Source organism: Mustela putorius, unplaced genomic scaffold, assembly GCF_011764305.1.
Source record: "Mustela putorius furo isolate JIRA1106 unplaced genomic scaffold, ASM1176430v1.1 tig00003834_pilon_pilon_pilon, whole genome shotgun sequence".
Taxonomy (NCBI): Eukaryota; Metazoa; Chordata; class Mammalia; order Carnivora; family Mustelidae; genus Mustela; species Mustela putorius.
In genome coordinates, this window is record NW_025421987.1 from 99936977 (window position 1) to 99959442 (window position 22466).

A 22466-nucleotide genomic window follows, 5' to 3' on the forward strand; every position below is an offset into this window, starting at 1 on the left:
GGTGGGGGTCTTGAAAGCACACAAATGGCCTATTGTGGAGTCAGATGTGGCAGGAAGACAAATAGTGGGAATCCCACAAGGATTGCCAGAGTTAAGTGCCTGCTGATCTGAGTTTTGAAGGATAAAGAAGAGTTTAGCAGATAGATTAGGGGAGGAAACTTTTCCTGCAGAGAGAAGAACAGTGGCAGGAAACAACAGTGTATTGGGGACCTGGGAGACTAGGGCCACTAGAGTATAAACCAAGCCACCTTGTTTGGGTCCCCTTTCCTCTCATTCCCCACAGCCTGCCACTTACGTGGAAGCAGGCAGCTTCTTCTCTTGCGTCTTCATTTTTCATTTACATATGGGTCTCCAGCTCCATAGGCATTCCTCAAGAGCAGGGACCAAGAATTATTCATCCCTGTACTCACAGCACCTCAACAAGTGCCTGGCACATTGTAGGCGTTCAAGATTTTCGATTAATGAACAAAAGCAAGTCCACTTAGTTTTTCCTTTATAAGAAATACTTATGGATTTGACATAAGAATAGTTCCCTTCGTTGAGTCTTTACCATGTGTCAGGAGATATACTAAGAGCTTTGCACACATTGTCTCATCTAATCCTCTTAGAAGCTGTATCAGGTAGGTCATTTTTCCTCCACTCTATTGAGGACAGAAGTCAAGCACAGAGGGGAGTAACTGGGATAAGCTCTGAGAAGTAGTCAAATGGCAGAGCTAGAATTCTGATTTCACAACCATCCTCCTGCTGCGGCCATGGCCATAGCGAGGGCTCAGATTGGAAAACTCCGTGGTCCTCCTGAACATGACTCCTCACACACACCCTGAAAAGCCCTCATTCCCTGCATCACGTACACTTCCTCTCCTGCATGCAGGATGACCATGAAAGTACTAAGACAAATACACAGGAAAGGACGTAAGGGAAGAGGCTATGTAGAGGTGGGCAATGGGGTTCAAATCCAGGAATTTATTAGCATCTCTGCACCTCTGTCTCCTCAACTGTAAAATGGCGAGTAGTCACAATGTCAAAAGGTTGTTAAAAGGAACCAATGAGTTAACTAACACATGCAATGAGCTTCGTGTAGTGCCTGGCTTACAGTGTCCCTAGCTGAGTGTCTGCCATTATCAGCATTATTGCATTCCAGTAAGTCCAGCCTGGTAACATAGATCAGTGTTTACTTCTCCCAGTGAGATAATGCATGTGAAAATGCTGATTCTTCTGCTTGAATCACTTCTATAAGTTTAGATTTTAGATTTCTTTTTGGGTGTGTTATCTCTGTCTCTCTTTCTCTCCGTCTCTCTCTGTCTCTCTCTCTCTCACACACACACACACACACACACACTCATACGATGAAGTCTGATTTACTGAACATACCAGAATTTAGTTTTAAAACAAATTTGCTTCTCTTTCAAAATAAAAAAGCACCTATATTAACCTGTATTAATTTCTTATTAACAAACTAAGAGAAAAAGTCAAGCTTTCAGAAACATTGAATTAGCTGGGTGTCTCAAATCCCAAAGTGGGGCGCAAAGAAGATTGGCAAATGAGCGTGATCACTTGATCTTACCCACATGCGTTGGAAAGGTAACTACAGCAACGTCAAAATCCTGTAATACTTCCACTTGAAAAGCATCACTGGGCAGGCCACTTACATTCTCCACTATCAAAATTAACATTATATCGGTTACATTTGCCTTGAGATTTTCAAATGCAACCAAAGATGAAGTATTTTCACATTCTTCTGAGGTATCTTCCATTTTCTCCCATCTTCTACTGGGAGAAAGTTCTGTACCCACTTCTTCTGACACATCTGATTTTAGAAGAACAAAAGAGGTACAAGATGTTATATTTGTCTGACATGGTCTTAGCAAATTATCATAAGACACTGTCCTCTTTCTTTTTCAATCTCTTGGCTAAGTCAAATAAAAAAAGATCTGAGAAGGCTTTTCGCTTAATTTAGTTAAAAATAAAATGTAGCACTTAACCATCTATTATTGTTAAATTTGGTTTTTATTATGGCCTTTTCTGCCTCGTCTCTCTGAGGAAACAGTCTTTCATCACCTTTACATAGGCTTCCAACAAGCACTTAATTTTAGTTATGGAACTCAGTTTCTCCAAAGCAAGGGACATGTTTATTCATCCCTGTATTGCTGGCACCTGGCCCATACTTGAGGCTCAATAGGGTTTGCTGACTTACAGCTTGGGCCACTGGAGGAGAGCGAGACTATCTGATGATGTAACACCTGAGGCTCCAAAAAGTAGTATGTTTTCCTTGCTGAAGAAGAAGAAAGGATACTCACTGAATGTCTAAGGAACACACATAGAAAATAAAATGGTCTGGAGAGCTGTATGCATACATCAAGCTCATGGATCAGGAATCCTCCCAGCCAGTCTGTTCCCCTCCATTGCTGGCCCTACGTTGAGTTCCATCTATGCATCAAGTCAATCCCACACTAGGCTTGCCCAGTGCACCAGGATGCATATGATATAATCTTCAGACATTTTGTAAGTGACTGTTCAACTAGGGCTCTTATTATGTTCAAGGCACTGGAGGTGTGGAGAGGGGTGCATACAAAAAACATCACATAAGAAACTTACAGATTTTCTAATGGAGGTATACAAGAAAAATGATGAAAGGATCTGACATTTTGTAAATGTTTATCATGACAGAGTAAAATGCTACATGCTCACCAAATCCATTTTGTTTTCTTTCCGAGCAACAGTTGCCAGACTTCCCACAGCCAAGTTCATGTGGCTAATGGAATATGGGTGGAAGCATGAATTGCGCTTCCATGCCTGGCAAGTACAAATCTCCTTTATGTGAATTTCCACTCTCCTTGGCAGTAACTTTGGAGGCCGCATATCAAAAGTAATCTTGTCAAAGGATGGAAGGAACCTGAAGCAGTCTAGACTCCCCGCTTCCCTAGCTGCTGACCCCACTGACCTCTGATGTGGAGGGGTGTTTGTTATAGCAGTTAGGTGACCCTGACACATACTCCTGTTTTGTGCAGATGTAACATCATGCACTCATGCCAAATAAAAAATAATTTAAGGTCAATAAAAACACAGCATTCCATGAGACAGGTGTGACAAAGCTGAAGGACTGCTGAGCTGATGGTGAGGTTGTCTGAGTTCAACCCCTGACTCAGCCACTCTTTAGCCATGTGACCTCAGGCATGTCTCTTTACAGGAGAGTCCTGGATGAACTGAATGGTAACAGCCTTTCCAGCAACATAGTTTTATAACTTTATGACTAGTAGGGGCTTCATCACAAGAGAGGCTTGCTTAACTGCCAAATAAAGGGAAGCATCAATCCAGCCAGGAGTCCGAGAGACATAGAAGGGGACAGGGCTGCCCTGGAAAGGATTCAGGAAAAGGAGAAGCTGAGCAGATCTTGAAAGCTCTCTAGAGTTTAGATATAGAGAAGTGGGATAGAGGGGATTGTGGACCCCAGAAGTACAGGCAGAGTGCCATGACTGCGCCAGACTCCTTAGGAAATTGTGATCTGACCGATGCAACTCAAGGAGCACTTGTGTGTAGATGTAAGAAATGAGGTCAGAAAAGTTGGCTTCATCCAGGACGTCGTGTGAACTTTATGTTGTGGTCAGTAGTAAGGGTGAATTATAGAAGGTTTCTGTGATAAGAAGGACAGGATATTTAGCAGTATAAAAAGGGCTGGTCAGACTTAAGGAGAAGGACATCAGATACAGAGAGACCAAGCAGGGTGCTCCTGCCATGTTGGATTTGTTAGGTAATAATGGCAGCCTGGCACGAGGGAGGGACAGATGATGAAAACCTAAAAAATAAAAAAAATTAAAAAAAAAAAAAAGATGAAGTCTCTGTGACTAACAGATGTGAAGGCTAAAAGAAGAGAGATGACCGAAGTTTCCAGTAGGTGATGGGCAGACGGTTGTATACTTCAAGAGAAATAAGGAAGCCAGAAAGGGTACTGGTTTGAGGAAGAAGATGATACAGGTGGCTTTGACATGGTGGCTCTAACAATTTCCAACAGTAAGGTCAGACACAAGGTCTGGAATTTAGAAGAGAGTCCAGGGTGGAAATGTAGAGTTGAAAAAGCCAGAATATGCTGACCACAAGTGACCAGTATCTCTCTGCTCTTGCATGTCTCTCTTCAATGGGTTCTTCCAATTGTTGGCTTCCACCTTGCAGACCCAGCCCAACTCAGCTTAGCCTGGAACAGGACGTTAGCTCAGTGCTCACATCCTCTGGTGTTGGTTTGTGGCTTGACTGACCTGTCCTTCCTCTGACTACTGCTTGCCCATCTTCAACTTTACACCCAGGGTTTCAGGCATGCCTGGTGCACTCAGCGTGCTGTATTCTATATTCTCCTCACCCCTGAAATGTGGGACCTATTAGGGAAACAACCTCTACCCTGATTCTGCTTGGTTGTGAAAACTGTCTACACCATTCCAATTAACTTCAAGAGTCCTAGCCTTAGGATCACAGTCAGGATTCAGTGTAGAGCAACCAAGCGACAAGGGACCTCCTCTTACATCTCTGAAAGGGGCCAATGACACACTTTGTTAAAGACTGCCCATCTTCCTGGCTGTGTACTATCATTGGAGTCTGAGTCATGTAAAAACAGGGCAGCAAATGAGTCTAAAGTCTCAGGACAATGAAAAGTCCATTGGTGGGGTGGGGCTGGATGGCTCTTCCTGAGAATATCCTTGATGTTGTAAGCATATCTGAAACAGTGCTGACAAATCACTTAAGTCAGAGTTAGGGTAAAATCTATGAATCCATAAGAAACACAGACTTGATTAAAGTCTAGACCCAGGAAATAGTACAGATATAAATGTACCAATATAAAACTACATTGGTCTAAAATTGAGCTTGAGGGTACAGCACATAAGGCATTTTCCAAGAATAGATAAGGATTTAGGGAGACAGAAGCAAGATGGTAGAGGAGTAGCAGTCTGAAATGACATCAGATCCCAGGAGTTCAGCTAAATAGTTATCAAACCATTCTGAACACCTACAAACTCTAAACAGGAGATAGAAGAGAAGAAGAGCAGCAATTCTAGGAACAGAAAATCAACCACTTTCTGAAAGGTAGGACGAGCAAAGAAATGAATCCAAAGCGAAAGGAAGATAGACCGTGGGGGAAGGGGATGGCTCCTGGCAAGCAGTGAAGCAGTGGAGCACAAAATCAGAACTTTAAGAAGTCTGCTCCACTGAGGGACGTCACTCCAGAGGCTAAGCGGAGGTGGAGCCCGCATGGAGACAGTGTGGTCTCAGGTCTTGCAGGGTCACAGAAAGATCGGGGAAAAAAGCTGTGTCTGTGTGTGGCACAGCTGCCAGGTACCAGAGCGGGGGAAGTCGACTACAGAGACAGAGCTGAAGAGTGAGATTTCAGATCAGGGTAACCTTAAACCATGTTCCAAAGCACATTCACGCCACTGTTCTTCAAGCAGGAACCCCACAAATGGTACATCAAGGGAGGCACACCTTGCTGCTCTGGGAGAAGCAGCGTGGCAGGAATCTGCTGGGTGTGGAGACCCCAAACAGGGCTGTGCACCAGAGATAAAAATGCCTGGCCACAGGCTGGATGAGCAGGAAGTGTGGCCAGAGACCAGGAAGATAGAGGGGATTGACTGCTTTTCTCTGAGGGTGCACTAAGGAGTGGAGCCTCGAGTGCTTGACTCCTCTGGGCCAGAGAATGGGAGGCTTCCATTGTCATTCCAGTCCTCCAAAGCTCTATGGAAAACATTTAGGGAACAAAAGCTCCAAGAGTGAACCCAAGCAGATTACTTAGCCTGGCCCCTGGCATGGGTGATGCAATTCGCCTCAGGCAAAGACATTTGAGAATCATTACAACAGGCCCATCTGGAAGAATAAGAGCAAGAACATCCAGCCAAGACCAAGTTCACAACTCAAGGAGAACAGCAGAACTCCAGATCTAGGGGAAAGTAACATATAGCATTCATGGCTTTTTCCCCATGATCCATTAGTCTTGCAAAGTTAAACTTTTTTTAATTTTATTTTTTTCTTATTCTATTTTTTTAAACTTTTCCCTCTTTCTTCTTTTAATGTTTTTTAACTAGTTTTTCTTAACAATACATTTCTTAAAAAAATTTTTTTTTCTAAACCTTCATTGTTATAGTCATATTTTATCCCTTCATTGTATTTAACCTTATTTTTTTGTATACATATAGGTTTTTTTTTTCCCTAAAAAATTTTGGGATATAATTTCTTCTAATAGCTCAAAATATACCTTAATCTAGCACATGGCTTTGTTTTAGTTCCCAGCCTGAGCACATTCCCTCCTTCTTTTTTCTTTTTCCAACCAACTTATCTGATCAATTCCTTTCCTGGAATTTTTAAAAAATTTTTTCATCTTTATGGTCATATTTCATTCCTTAATTGTATATATATACATATATATATATATATATATATATATATATATATATATATATGTTTTTCTTTCTTTAACATTTTGGGAGGTAGTTTCTTCTAAGAGACCAAAATATACCTAAAATCCAGTGGGTGGCTCTGTTCTGTTCTATTCAGATGAATAGATGTTCTATTCATCTATAAATAATACAAATTTTATATATATATATATGTATATATACATATATATATATAATTTTTTATTTTTATTTCTTTTTTCCCCCCATTCTTCTCCCCCTGGTTTTGGGCCTCTTCTGATTTGGTTAGTGTACTTTTTTCTGAGGTCTTTGCCACCCTTTTAGTACTTTATTCCCTTGTTCATATATTCCTATCTGGATAAAATGACAAGGCCAAAAATTTCACCACAAAAAAAAAAAAAAAAAAAAAAAAGAGGAAGTACCAATGGCTAGGGACCTAATCAATATGGACATTGGTAATATGTCAGAACTAGAGTTCAGAATGACAATTCTCAAGGTGTTAGCTGGGCTCAAAAAAGGCATGGAAGATATTAGAGAAACCCTTTCTGGAGAAATAAAAGAACTAAAATCTAACCAAGTTGAAATTTTTTTAAAAAAGCTATTAATGAGGTGCAATAAAAAAAGGAGACTTTTTCTGCTAGGATAAATGAGGCAGAAGAGAGAATTAATGATATAGAATACCAAATGACAGAGAACAAAGAAGCTGAGCAAAAGAGAGACAAACAACTACTGGGAGAATTCAAGAGATAACTGATACCATAAAATAAAACAATATTAGAATAATTGGGATTCCAGAAAAAGAAGAAAGAGAGAGGGGGGCGGAAAGTATATTGGAGCAAATTCTAGTAGATTATTTTATTATAGTAGAGAATTTCCCTAAAGGGAGCATCAAAATCCAGGAAACACAGAGAACCCCCCCTTAAAATCAATAAAAATAGGTCCATGCCCTGTCATCTAATAATAAAACTTACAAGTCTTAGTGACAAAGATAAAATCCTGAAAGCAGCTTGGGACAAGAAGTCTGTAACATACAATGGTAGAAACATTAGATTGGCAGAAGACTTATCCACAGAGACCTGGCAGGCCAGAAAGACCTGGCATGATATATTCAGAGCACTAAATGAGAAAAATATGCAGCCAATAACACTATATCCAGCTAGGCTATCGCTGAAAATAGAAGGAGAGATAAAAGGCTTCCAGGACAACAAAAATTAAAAGAATTTGCAAACACCAAACCAGCCCTACAGGAAATATTGAAAGGGGTCCTGTAAGCAAAGAGAGAGCCTAAAAGTAGTAGACCAGAAAGGAACAGAGACAATATACAGTAACAGTCACCTTACAGGCAATACAATAGCACTAAATTCACATTTTTCAATAGTTCCCCTGAATGTAAATGGGCTAAATGCCCCAATCAAAAGACATAATGTATCAGAATGGATTAAAAATACAAAACCTGGGGCGCCTGGGTGGCTTAGTGGGTTAAAGCCTCTGCCTTCGGCTCAGGTAATGATCCCAGGGTCCTGGGATTGAGCCCCTCATCGGGCTCTCTGCTCAGTAGGAAGCCTTCTTCCCTTCCTCTCTCTGCCTGCCTCTCTGCCTACTTGTGATCTGTGTCTGTCAAATAAATAAATAAATAAATAATCTTTCGAGGAAAAACAAAACAAAACCCATCAATATGCTGTCAAAAAGAAACTCATTTTAGACCCAAAGACACCTCCAGATTTAAAGTGAGGGGGTGGAAAACAATTTACCATGCTAGGGACATCAAAAGAAAGCTGTGGTGGCAATCCTCATATCAGATAAATTAGATTTTAAGCCAAAGACTCTAATAGGAGATGAGGAAGGACACTATATCATACTTAAAGGGTCTATCCAACAAGAAGATCTAACAATTTTAAATATCTATGCCCCTAACATAGGAGCAGTCAACTATATAAACCAATTAATAACAAAATCAAAACACATCAACAATAATACAATATTAGTAGGGGACTTTAACAACCCCCCTTCACTGAAATGGACAGATCATCCAAGCAAAAGATCAATAAGGAAATAAAGGTCTTAAATGACACACTGGACCAGATGGACATCACAGATATATTCAGAACATTCCATCCAAAAAAAAAAAAAAAACCAAAAACAGAATATACATTCTTCTCTAGTGCACATGGAACATCTTCCAGAATAGATCACATCCTGGGTCACAAATCAGGTCATAGCCAGTACCAAAAAGTTGGGATCATTCCCTGCCTTTTTTCAGACCACAATGCTCTGAAGCTAGCACTCAATCAATCACAAGAGGAAAGTTGGAAAGAACTCAAATACATGGAGGCTAAAAAAATTCTACTAAAGAATGAATGGGTCAACTAGGAAATTACAGAAGAATTGAAAAAATTCTTGGAAACAAATGAAAATGAAAACACAACTGTTCAAAACCTGTGGGACACAGCAAAGGCGGTCCTGAGAGGAAAGTATATAGTGATACAAGCCTTTCTCAAGAAACAAGAAAGGTCTCAAATACACACAACCCTACACCTAAAGGAGCTAGAGAAAGAACAGTAAAGAAAGCCTAAACTCAGCAGGAGAAGAGAAATAATAAAGATCAGAGCAGAAATCAACAAAATCGAAACCAAAAGAACAGTAGAACAAATCAACAAAACTAGGAGCTGGTTCTTTGAAAGAATTAATAAGATTGATAAACCCCTGGCCAGACTTATCAAAAAGAAAAGAGAAAGGATCCACATTAATAAAATAATGAATGTAGGAGGAGCAATCACAACCAACACCAAAGAAATACAAATAATCATAAGAACACATTATGAGCAACTATATGCCAGCAAATTTGACAATCTGGAAGAAATGGATGCATTCCTAGAGACGTATAAACTACCAAAACCAAACCAGGAATACATAAAAAAAAAACTTGAACAGACCCATGACCAGTAAAGAGATTGAAGCAGCCATCAAAAATCTCCCAACAAACAAGAACCCAGGGCCAGATGGCTTCCCAGGGGAATTCTACCAAACATTTAAAGAAGAATTTATTCCTATTCTCTTGAAACTGTTCCCAAAAATAGAAATGGAAGGAAAACTTCCAAACTCATTTTATGAGGCCAGCATTACCTTGATCCCAAAACCAGACAAAGACCCCACCCAAAAGGAGAATTACAGACCAATACCCTTGATGAACACAGAGGTGAAAATTCTCACCAAAATACTAGCCAATAGGAACCAATAGTACATTAAAAGGATCATTCACCACAGCCAAGCGGGATTTATTCCTGGGCTGCAAGGCTGGTTCAACATCTGCAAATCAATCAATGTGATACAATACATTAATAAAAGAAAGAGCAAGAACTATATGATACTCTCAATAGATGCTGAACAAGCATTTGACAAAGTACAGCATCCATTCTTGATCAAAACTCTGCAAAATGTAGGGACAGAGGGTACATGTGTCAATATCATCAAAGCCATCTATGAAAAACCCACAGCAAACATCATTCTTAATGGGGAAAAACTGAGAGCTTTTCCCCTAAGGTCAGGAACACAGCAGAGATATCCACTATCACCACTGCTATTCAACATAGTACTAGAAGTCCTAGTCTCAACAATCAGACAACAAAAAGAAATAAAAGGCATCCAAATTGGCAAAGAAGAAGTCAAACTCTCACTCTTTGCAGGTGATATGATACTTTATGTGATACTTCCACTTTATGTGGAAGTTAAAAGACTCCACTCCCAAACTGGTAGAACTCATACAGAAATTCAGTAAAGTGTCAGGATATAAAATCAATGCACAGAAATCAGTTGCATTTTTACATACCAATATCAAGACTGAAGAAAGGGAAATTAAGAAGTCAATCCCATTTAAATTGCACCCCAAACCATAAGATACCTAGGAATAAACCTAACCAAAGAGGCAAAGAATCTGTAATCAGAAAACTATAAAGTATTCATGGAAGAAATTGAGGAAGACATGAAGAAATGGAAAAACGTTTCATGCTCATGGATTGGAAGAACAAATATTGTGAAAATGTCTATGTTACCTAGAGCAATCTACACATTTAAAGCAATCCCTATCAAAATACCATCAATTTTTTTTCAAAGAAATGGAACAAATAATCCTAAAATTTATAAGCCAAAAAAGATCTCAAATAGCTAGAGGAATGTTGAAAAAGAAAGTCAAAGTTGGTGGCATCACAATTCCAGACCTCAAGCTCTATTACAAAGCTATAATCATCAAAACAGTATGGTACTGCACAGAAACAGACACATAGATCAATGGAACAGAACAGAGAGCCCAAAAATCGACCCTCAACTCTATGGTCAACTAATCTTTGACAAAGCAGGAAGGAATGTCCAATGGAAAAAAGACAAGTCTCTTCAACAAACGGTGTTGGGAAAACTAGACAGCCACATGCAGAAGAATGAAACTTACATTTCCTTACACCACACACAAAAATAGACTCAAAATGGATGAAAAACCTCAATGTGAGACACGAATCCGTGAAAATCCTTGAGGAGTATATAGGCAGTAACCTCTTCAACCTCAGCCACAGCAACTTCTTCCTAGAAACATCACCAAATGCAACAGAAGCAAGGATAAAAATGTGAACTATTGGGACTTCATCAAGATCAAAGCTTTTGCACAGCAAAGGAAACAGTCAACAAAAGCAAAAGACAACTGACATAAGATATTTGCAAATGACATACCAGATAAAAGGCTAGTATCCAAAATCTATAAAGAACTTATCAAACTCAACACTGAAAGAACAAATAACCCAATCAAGAAATGGGCAGAGAACATGAACAGACATTTCTGCAAAGAAGACATCCAGATGGCCAACAGACACATGAAAAAGTGCTCCACATCACTCAGCATCAGGGAAATACAAATCAAAACCACAATGAGATACCACCTCACACCAGTCAGAATGGCTAAAATTAACACATCAGGAAACGACAGATGCTGGCAAGGATGCAGAGAAAGGGCAACCCTCTTACACTGTTGATGGGAATGCAAGCTGGTGCAGCCACTCTGGAAAATAACATGGAGGTTCCTCAAAAAGTTGAAAATAGGGCTACCCTAAGACCCAGCAATCGCACTACTGGGTATTTACCCTAAAGATACAAATGTAGTGATCTGAAGGGGCATGTGTATCCCAATGTTTATAGCAGCAATGTCCACAATAGCCAAACTATGGAAAGAACCTAGATGTCCATCAACAGATGAATGGATAAAGAAGATGTGGCATATATATACAATGGAATACTATGCAGCCATCAAAAGAAATGAAATCTTGCCATTTGCAACGACGTGAATGGAACTAGAGGTATTAAGCTGAGCAAAATAAGTTAATCAGAGAAAGACAATTATCATATGATCTCCCTGATATGAGGAAGTTGAGAGGCTGAGTTGGGGGGGGTTGGGGGTTAGGGAAGGAAAAAATGAAACAAGATGGGATTGGGAGGGAGACAAACCATAACAGACTCTTAGTCTCACAAAACAAACTGAGGGCTGCTGGGGGGAGAGGGATTGTGGAGATGTTGATTGGGTTATGGACACTGGGGAGGGTACATGATATGGTGAATGCTGTGAAGTGTGTAAGCTGGACAAGTCACAAACCTGTACCCCTGGGGCAAATAATACATTATATGTTAATTAAAAAAATTTTTTGTAAAGAATAGCTAAGGATTCAGGGGGGTCCCCATGAACACTGGGAGTTACGTGAGCCTGTTCCATATCTGAAGAACAGAAAGCAGGAGTTATTCCAAACAGACAAAATATTCTTATAACAATCATGAGCTTTCTTTTTTCCTTCTAGATTTATTTATTTGTCATAGAGGGAGAGAGAGAAAACAAGCAGGGGAGCAGCAGGCAGAGGGAGAAGCAGGCTCCCCGCTGAGCAGGAAGCCTGATGCAGGGACTCAATCCCACAACCCTGGGATCATAGCCTAAGCCAAAGGAAGACGCTTAACTGACTGAGCCACCCAGGTGTCCTGAATCATGGAATCATGAGCTTAAGAAAACCACACATCCTATATTCTACAGCTGAATAGTGCCTCCATGTTAGGTAAAAACAATCCATGCATCCCTATCCAGTCAGCTTGCCAAGTAAAGGCAGCTCTCAGCCAACTGCCATTTTGAAAAGAGAAAGTTGCAAAAATCGAAACATGTTCTCAAGACAGTGTCAATTTTAGAAAATAATAATTTACACATTTTTTTGAAATTCCTTTTCCCTAAGATTTGGATATACATAATCACTTCATCTCTGTTGCCCAGCCATTCATCCCAGGTCACCATCTTCCCCAACCCCCTTACAAGAGGATGCTTAGCCAGGAAAACAAGCTGCTTCTTCGGGAAGTGACAGTTGTTACTATAGGCCAACACCCAGACACTAGGGAAGCAGCAGAGGCCACAAGAGTTGCGAGGTGGCAGGCTGTTTCCTACAGCAGATGGGATGAGAGGAGCTGCTGCACCCACATCCTCCACTCAGCACTTAGAAGCTTTTGCCCACCCTCCAGTTGTGGTCCCGGAGGACGGCACCCTCCAGACCCAGTGCTCAGAAACTGACTGAGCCACACAGGACACACACTGACGCAATACGTCCTTGCTTCTCGATGGCTGGCTGGGCAAAGGTGGGCAATACGAATCAATTTATTCCCGTTTCCCAGGCACCTCTTTGCCACCCTTCAATTGCAAGGTGTCCCCAGTACCCACAGAGAGAGCTGTTCCCATCCTTTGGACCTGAGCCTGAAGATCTCAGGGGGCTCCCCCCATGCTCACCCTCAGCACAGCTGGCTGCGAGGACACAGATGGCATCTCTAGGCTGAGCACACGCTGCTTTGTGAAGTCAAGAACAGAACTATGAGCCCTGCAAGGGCTATCTTTAATGAAAGCAAAACTGCTGGCGAAGGTCAGCCATATTGTTTCTTTCCCCTTACCTGGTTCTTGGATGTGTGCTTTGGTCTCTGATTCCTGAAATCCAATAAACAACAGAGTAGTATCAAGAAATGACTGATAATTTCTTTACATTGAGAAGCTGTCCCTGGGATGGACCTGGAGACATCAGGTCCACAGAAACAATCATCAAGAGCTCTGGCACTTATGCTACTGAACGTACCTCACATGGAGTCGCATCTACTTTGCCCAAGAATCATGGGTAAAAACAAGTCACAAATAAATTAAACCCCAATTAACACCAAGCACCTGGGGGATGGGATAAGACCTAAATCTTTTCCCCATTTAACATTTATTGTTTACTATTAACAAGCACCGTGCCTTCTGCTTTACAGAGATTGTCTCATTTAATCCTCACAACGATCCACCACCCAACGAGGGTTGGATTACTGTCCCATTTTACAGTCGAGGAGAGAACACAGGTAGTATGGGTCGCTGTCCCCTCAAAATGATGTACAAATAAAACAGAGTGAGTTCCAGGTTAAAATCACCCAAACCCAAAAATTTACATCTCAAACCACCCTTATTATAACCTGTAAATTCAGACTTTTCAGATCGCATCTAAAATCAAACAAAAAGTGCCCCCCTACTTCATTATCCCATATTTTCCTCATGACTGCCTTCATGCCCTCCACATCTGTCAGGTGATTGCTATTCCAATTTGATTTATACTTCTCATCCCACTATCTTCTCCATATTGTGATTTTCCCACACACCCTGGAAGAACACCCTGCTGCCCTTTACTCATGCCTTCACTTACCTTTGCTGGAATGTCCCCCTCTAAGACATCCTGGACTTCCTCTGTGGCTGTGGGCAACTGGACAGTTAACTGGAATGTTCCTATTCCTGGCCATAGTAACTCATGGTTCTTAGTCTCCAGAACTCTTTGCCGAACTAAAACGAAAGAAAGAAAGAAAGAAAGAAAGAAAGAAAAAGAAAGAAAGAAAGAGAAAGAAACTAACTGTCAAGCAATCTTTATTCACCAAATTACTCCATGATTTCCATAGGGCTTCATCATTTTCAATCAATGGCTTGGTCAGTTTCCCAAGCAAGTCCTTACATGGTGAAAAGCTAAAAAGTTTAGCAAGCAGACATGGGTTTCAACCCCATCTTTACCCTTACTATTATTTTTTTTTAACCCCTGGGAATGTTCCTTAATAAGTCTTATTTGCAAAGCCTCAGTCTTCTTGTCTATTAGCAAATAATTAATGAACACTGTCTTACATAGGTGTTACATCAATTAAATTGACAAACATTATAAAGGACTTCGTACCGTACATAATGCTCGGTAGGTACTAAGAAAAGTAACAATATTTATTCTACAAGTGAAGAGAAATAATCAAAGCATGGCTAATGATGAACAGTGAAGACTGGGTGCTGGGAAAAGGCATGATGAAAGCTGTGTTTCAGGGGCTTAGCTGTGTTTCTGGGTGGCTCAGTCAGTTAAGCATCTGCCTTCGGCTCAGGTCATGATCCCAGGATCGTGGGATCAAGCCCTGGATCAGGGTCCCTGCTCCACAGGAAGCCTGCTTCTCCCTCTGCCACTCCCCCTGCTTGTGTTCCCTCTCTCACTGTGTCTCTCTCTGTCAAATAAATAAATAAAATCTTAAAAAAAAAAAAAAGCTGAGTTTTAGGAAGGTGATTTGAGTGACCATGAGCACAATGGCTTGGGACCTAGTGAAAAAGGTATTTCGTTCAGTTCTTTAACCTAGTATGGTAAGAGCCAGTCATGCAATAATCAATGGAGTAGAAAAGAAGGGATGGGAGAGATTTAAAAAAAAAAAGAAAGAAAAAAAGAAAGAAAAGAAAGAATTAGCATAGCAGGCAGCTGGGTTGTAGTGAAAAAACTGAACAATGAACATAAGAGTCCAAAGACTGGGATTTGAATTCCAACTCTGCCAAAAAACTAGATGAGTGACACTGAGAAACTACCTTAACCTCTTGAGTTAGTTTCCTCCCTTAAAAGGTGTCTGATCTCTTAAAAGGTGTTTTATAACACCCACAAGGGCTATGCAAATGTAAAGCCAGAGAGAGAAAAGGAAAATCAGTGTATCCCAGGCCATGGAGAAGCGGTGGTGAGTAAGTTTAGAGGAGGAAGCATGGTCAACACAGAAGGTGCGAAGGTTCGGGGTGAAGGCAAACCTTTGAGAGTGCCCAGCTGCTCCCAGACGTGGCTCTGACGTGAATGTTGGGCTCTGTGCTGCACTCGGGTGCGGGTGGGTGGTCTGAGAGGTGGAGGAGATAGGGAATCTTCCCTAAGAAGGAGTTGGAAGAGCTTTCCCACCTCACTCACCCATGAAAGGGTAGAAGTGAGGTCTTCACCAGATGCTAACTTAGAAACAGGCCCCAGAAACAATATGAGAAGGAACACCAGACTCTACTTTCACTCTTTACGAGAGAGCAGTCCGTTTTCACACAGACTCCTGCGGGGCTGGCCTAAGCTAGTGAAAGGACTGAGGATTGGATTAAGACCCCTAAAGCCTGAGAACCAGCCAAGTTTTGTAAGCCAACTTGTCTAGAGCCATGGGCTTCTGTGATGCATTCCTTTTATAATCCCCCTAGACTTTGGGAGAGTCTTATCCAGGCATCCAAATGCAAAAGATCTGAGATCATGCACAATCACGCAGGGCACCAGGATTTCGAGAGAGCAGACAGTAGCAATAGGGGTTAAGTGACCCGCAACCAAGACAAGGTGAATCTGGAAGGAAAAAGAGCTGAAACTCTGACGTCCAGCCACCCCTCCCCATGTGGACAGTCTCCCTTCCGCACCAACCTCAGACCACTGACATTCAACTTTACCTAAAGAGGAGATGGATTCCCTTTCCCCAAAGAGACGGACAATCAACAGAAGCCAAGTTATGACCCAAAAGGAGGATAAAAGCACACATCTAAAACAGGGCTTAACATCTTCTAAGTCAATGTACACTGGACTTCGAAGAAGTTGAGTGAACTATTTAAGAGAAAGATACAGCTTCCAAATACTTCTGCTTGCCATACATTAATTTCTTTTCTTTTTCTTTTTTTTTTGAAGATTTTATTTATTTTTTGAGAAGGAGAGAGAGCATGAACAGTGGAAGGCAGAGAAAGAAAGAGAGAAGCAGGCTCCCTGCTGAGCAGAGAGTCCATTTGGAGCTGGATCCCAGAACCCCAGGATCATGCCCTGAGCCGAAGGCAGACGCTTAACCAATTGAGCCACCCAGGCGGCCCAGCTATACACTTATTTCTACGCAGCAGTGCTGCTGGGCTCATTCTAACTACACGGTGGCCCACCTGGTAAAGCCACTTCCTTGTGGGAGGGGGTTGGGGGAGGGAATCCCTGCTGGAGAACGAGGATCACTGTCAGCAAATTTCTGGCCACATTGTGCTGGGGCAATAGCTTCTCTGGTAGGAAACTGAAACTGAATAGGCACTTCCTGCCACCCCCCCATCCCAGGGCCCTTGTCCATAAAACGTTTTGAGTTGTTCTAAGTGTGAGTCATCTGTGCTGGGGTACCATAACAGAGGTCCTGGAGCAGCCTGGGGATGGAGGTAGGGGGAGGTGGGCTGGGCCATGAGAGGAAGGAACAACCATTTCTGCGTTCGGGGCTAGAACAGAAGGACGTCATCGACACAAAAGTGTACTTTGCACTGCTGGTATTTTTATGCTGTTTGTATTTTCTATTGATTATTTCCCTTTTCTTTTTCACTCAGTGTTGGCAACAAACAACAGGGCTTCCCAAACTTTAGCACACCAGAATCACCATGGTGCTGGTTAAACGCATGGATTCCCACTCACCTGCACCTGGGGTTCCAAAATCTCTGAGGCTGCCGGGAATGGGTCTGATGAGTCTGTTGTGAGTCAGATACAGAGGTCTGTGCCCCCAATTTGAGAACTACCGGGGAGGATAATGGGATTCTAAAGAAGAAGTAAGTGTCCCTAAGGGCCAAGTCTATATGATGTTGATGGCTGGCAATCAACGTGGTAAAACTCCTTGAAGAAAATGAAATCGAGGGGAAATGGCTGACATTGCACAGCAGCCCTTCTGAGCATTCCTCAGTGAAATTAGTCCTTGGAAAACCCCGTACTTTGTTTTCATAAGGGCTCTGAGCCTAGTAGGTCTCCTATCCCCATCTGGCCTCCCCTTCAACACACTTAGCTGTGGACCCTTCTCCTCCCTGGGTTTCATTCTTTCCCTTCTGGATCTCTGCCTAGAGCATTCCAGTTTCTCTCAGGTTAGCTGCATTGCCTCTCCTTTGGCTCAAATGCTTCTCTAAATCCTGCGGCAGGAAGGTAGGATCAGGGGTTGTCCACATCCTTTCCTATGAGATTCCAAAGGAAAAAGGACACCCTCTGGGAACAGCAGCTCACAGGCCTCTCACTACAGATCTGGCAGTGTCTGGACCCAGCAGATCATAACTGGGTGGGTACTTATCTTCCCTCTCCTAAAGGCAACAGCAAGGAGGGTGGGGAACTCAGCTGCTCAACCGCCTGCAAGGCGGGGGCTCAAAACTCCAAACCCACATCAACTCAGAATGTCACCCCTGTCTCCAGTCCGAGAACCACCCTGACACTGAGGGAAGAGGTACCAGCACACCCCCAACAAAGATTCCGGGTGTTCATCAACAGCACACAGCCCTCCAGTAACCTTCTATATTTACACCCACTGTGCTTTTAGGCAGCAATTTTGTACCTCCTCCAAGTGACCCCAGAAACATGAAGAATCTCAGGACCTGTGGGAAAATCCCCGTAACTCCTCACATTCCTTAATACCTTTTGTCTCCCACCAAAAAAATAACTGAAGGAAAGGGGGCCTCTCCCTCTCCCTACCTCTCTGTCCCTCTCTCTCTGAGCATTGACCTCAGTTACCAAATCCACGAATATGTACACGAATATGTATCTTCCAGCCCCACGCTGATTTTCATTGCTCAAGGATTCAATTGTCCTCACCTAGAACATTACATGAATCTCCTGAAAGTTGTGATTTCCAGGGTCTCTTCCAACAGAAGTCAAGGTACTTCTTTTCAACCAGATTTATCTCCCTAAGGTGTACTGGTGTACTTGGACATGTCTCCCCTCTGCCTATTCGGGAAGGGGGGGGGGGGTAGTTCATAGTCCTTATGGTGTCATTCAAGGCCCTCTACCATCTCAACCCAACTTTTTCTTAGCGTTAACTTCCTCCCCAGCACTTCACAAGAAGGAGGTTTAATAAGAGTGCCTAAGATTTTTAAAATATAGGCGTCCCCCGCCCCTCTTGGCCTTTTGAAATTTCCCAGGCCCCCGTCGACAGATCTTGTTTGTACAGAGATTAGCAAAGTCATCACTCAACCCAAACCTCCCCGAGGGCGCCCTGCGTGTTGCTGAAGATGCCCGGTGCTCTCCTGGCCCCAGCACCTGTTCAGGAGGAGTCCGCCCGCCTATTCCGCCCCGATTGGCCCTCAGGAATCAGTTGAGATGTGACTGTCCCTGGAAACTTCCTCTTCCCTTACAACGGTGAGGGAACCTTTGGAGTTCAACCTTTGGAGTTCTGAACAGCTGCTTTAACAGAATGAAAAACAACTGCGACGGAACAGCTCGGCCCCTAAGGCTCCAGGCTGGCAGCCGTGTAAAAAGGAGGTGAGGCAAGCAGCCTATCAGCTCCTTTCCGCCCGCCGCGGGGTCAGCGTCAGAACTCACTTGCGCGGTTCTGCCGCCACCTCCCGGCAGCACCTGGGAGTGCTTCTCGCCCCTCGCGCGCCCTCCCTCCCCCAAGGCTGCAGCAGGAGCAAGTTACCCCGCGGGAAGCCCACGGTCGTCCCTCTCACCCCCACCCTCGCACCCCTCACCGGCGTCTAGATGGAAGAACGCCAGGAAGCGGGTCGCGGTGCCCGGCTCCTGGCGGACCTCACACTCCCCGCCTCCGGATCTCCTCGCGCTCTGGAAGTACATCTGCAACTTGGTGCTCAAGTTCTTCGGGGGGTAGGAGCCCCAGGACCCTTCGACCCGCAGGGGGAAGGAGCCGGGCGCAGCCATCCTCAGCTCCGCTCCCCTGCCCCCGCTGCTCCACCCGCCCCACTTGAGTGAGGCCGACTTTGTCCCTTTAAGTTTCAGTTTCACTTTCCTAGAAAACTCCTCCCCTGGCATTAGTTTCTGCCAACAGCTGTTAATAGCTGTGTGGGCCTCGAACTAGTCACCCCGCACTCCCACCCCGCAGTTCCTCGCCTTCAGCTCTGGCCCACGGCCAGGGCTGGTCGCCACTCCAAGCAACTGGTCTTGCACTCGCTGTTTTCTGCACTTGGGTCCCTAAGCTCGGGCACCGCGTGCCACGTCGTCCCCCAAATGACAGCTGAAATCAGCGTATTTGACGGCGCACAACACCTGCTGCAAACACAAAGACAACTTCACTTTTGCCGCAGGGCAACGTTTTACAAGAAAATAACAAGGCTTGGCAAACTGATTCTTTACAATGTAGAAAGAGGTCCCCGAGTAATGATCAGAATTGTATCTGACCTTTTTTTTTTTTTCTTTTGCATTTTGTTCCTGATCTGTTACTATTATACGTCCAAAAATATGGGGGGGGGGGTAATTCACAGTTCTTTATGGAATATTTACTAGGTTCCCTGTGCCTGGGATGGATTCAACAAACAGTTTCTGCCCTCATTGAGCTCCCAACGCTGTGGGGACACGGTGGAGTAAGTGCTCTTGGAGGGAATATACAGGTGGTCCTGGAACAAATCAGGAGGAGCTTGGGTGTTCAAGCTCAGGGAGAATTTATGGGGAGGTGACATGTAACCTGACCGCTAAAGATGATGGGGATGTTGGCGCTAAACGTAAAAGTCAGCTATTTTACCAGCAAAATGGGTTTCTTTGGGACTAGCAGAGAATTGCAATTTCGGACAAGTAGCAAACTACTGTAAAAAAAAAAAAAAATCAGTCCAACAAAGCTGAGCGCTAGCAGGAGGAAGTTGGGAGGGGTTGTTTTCAACGCAATTCTATTGGAGAAAACCGAGAGTTCTGGGTGATGGCAGTTTCTCATTGGCTGAGTCTAGGGTAATCGAGTTCCTTCCTCTTTGGGCTTGTCACTGATGACACTCTCCACCTGGAGATTCTTCTGTTGGGGTCGATAATAGTCGATTCTTCCTGTGATTGACATGGAGGGGTTTGGCATGAGCGCTCTACCTTCTGGCCTCCCGGTTCCATTTAGTGAGGTTTCCCTTTATGAATTTAGAGGATAATCTTGGAGGGCTGAGAAGAGGAAGCGGTTTCCATAATGTAACTGACTGGTACAGAATCACTCTGGTTGCTGTGTAGTAGCTAGAGCAGAGGAGGGAGATCAGCCATGTGGCTACTGTAGTGTCCCCAGTGACTGAGACCAGAGGAGAACCTTCTGAGAATGAGATTCCAAATCGGTACTGAAGGCAGAGCTGCAGGACTTGCTGAAAGATGTGGACAGGGAGCCAAGATGCTCAAGCATGCCTCCATGATTATCCATGAACGATCGGAGCGACTGGCTCAGTAACAGTGGCATCCACCAGATGGGAGAACCGAGATGTGGCCAGAAACGTGGGAGAGGCTAGGAATGTATGTGTCTTTGACCTGTCATAAAAGAGTGTTTCAAGTTGGAAGGAGCGGCTTTCGTTCAAACACTACCAATACATCATGTGAGAGAAGGTGTCTCAGGCTTCGGACCCGCAAGCACTGTCTCTATGTGGGGAGGGAGGAGAAGGACCTGGCAGTGGACGGAGGTCTGGAAGGAAGGGAAGGAAGTGGAGGCAGGCAAGCATAGTCAGCTCTTTCCAGAAGCGTGACTGTGAAGGGGCAGAAGGAGTTGGGCAGCAGTGTTTGGGGTTATAGGATCAGGGAGCTGTTGTTTCTGTTTTCTGGCTTTTAAGATATTCTTAGGATGTAAGAGTCTGAGGCATGTTTGAATACTGGGGGAACGAAGTGAAGGGCAGAGGGAAGGTGCAGGTTGTGGGAGGAGGTGGGAGGGCTTTCTGGAGGCATGAACCCTTGGGGGAGAACAGCTGTCCCACTGCCATGGAAATGAGGCGGAGATGGAGAGCAAAAGCAGGTGATTCTGAATGACCGCTGTTGGGAAGTTATGGGACTTCTCTCTGATGGCTTCTGTTTGCTCCGTGAAGGAGGTGATGTGGTCTCAGACGCAGCCTAAATTAGGGCTGCTTTCCCTGGGCTTTACTTCGGCTCAGTAATACTGCGGAACGCAGGTATTTCCCCCTGACGCCAGCTTTCTACCTGCAGGTGGCGCGTATCATTCAGCCCAAACCACCCCCCCCCCCAGGGAGGACACGGAAGGGCCAGCCACAGCTCTCAGCCACACAGTGGTGGCCCATGGCCCCAGGGAGTCTCACCCCAAGCCACAGCTAATATCAGCACCCTCCTTTCCCCAGAGTTTGAGATTCCAGAACTGAGCAGTTTATCTTTTTCCTCACATTATCATTTTCCAAGAAATAGAGGAAAACAGAAATCATTTATTTATAGTGGAAGTTTTATCTGGCCATTTTTTTTATTTCTTTCAAGAATTTACTTAATTATCAGCAATGTGTGAGAGCTGCTCAGCCTGTTCTTCCCTACCCCCTCCCACTGTGTGCTTATTCTCTCAATTCTCCATCTGCAATGGGTGTCTGCCTCCTGAACTCCATTTCCTTCCAGCGAAGCAAATGTCCACTCAGGGCCTGGGAACTGGCCGGGTCCACTGTGAAAGATGAAATGAAATGCGAGCACTGGGAAGGAGTTACCTGGGGATAAGGATGGCAGGTCTTGAAAACCAAGCAAAGAAAGTTCTAGAAAAAGCTAATTGCTGCTTGTCATCAGCCCCTGAAGTACTTGAATACTTGTCTTTTCTCCTAAATGGTTTTGTCACCATTCGCTTGCTGAACCGGTACCCTACCCCCTCCCACTGTGTGCTTATTCTCTCAATTCTCCATCTGCAATGGGTGTCTGCCTCCTGAACTCCATTTCCTTCCAGCGAAGCAAATGTCCACTCAGGGCCTGGGAACTGGCCGGGTCCACTGTGAAAGATGAAATGAAATGGTGTCATTTATGTCAGGGGTTTTTAAATGGAACCGGACGGCCATTTAGGAAGTGGGCCTTATGCACGTTCTCACCCGCTGGAACCGTGAACTTCTGAACTAAG

The 22466-nt window shown here is 43.7% G+C and overlaps 1 protein-coding gene across 5 annotated transcripts in view; it reads right to left on the reverse strand.

Annotated features, from left to right (window-relative positions):
• Positions 1-19426, reverse strand: part of LOC101681767 (protein mono-ADP-ribosyltransferase PARP14) — a 53732-nt gene extending 34306 nt beyond the window's left edge. For 3 of the 5 annotated variants that reach the window (XM_004745454.3, XM_045088824.1, XM_045088826.1), the window contains exons 1-4: positions 19159-19426; positions 14117-14250; positions 13341-13374; positions 1565-1807 (exon numbers count right to left, since the gene is read on the reverse strand). In XM_004745454.3, the coding sequence (XP_004745511.2) occupies positions 1565-1807; positions 13341-13374; positions 14117-14250; positions 19159-19345 (598 nt within the window). In that variant the 5' untranslated portion in view covers positions 19346-19426. Of the gene's footprint in view, positions 1-1564; positions 1808-2688; positions 4976-13340; positions 13375-14116; positions 14251-19158 lie in introns of those variants that run through there. The other 2 variants (XM_004745452.3, XM_045088825.1) reach the window with 2 other exon arrangements.
• Between the last annotated feature and the right edge of the window lie 3040 nt (positions 19427-22466).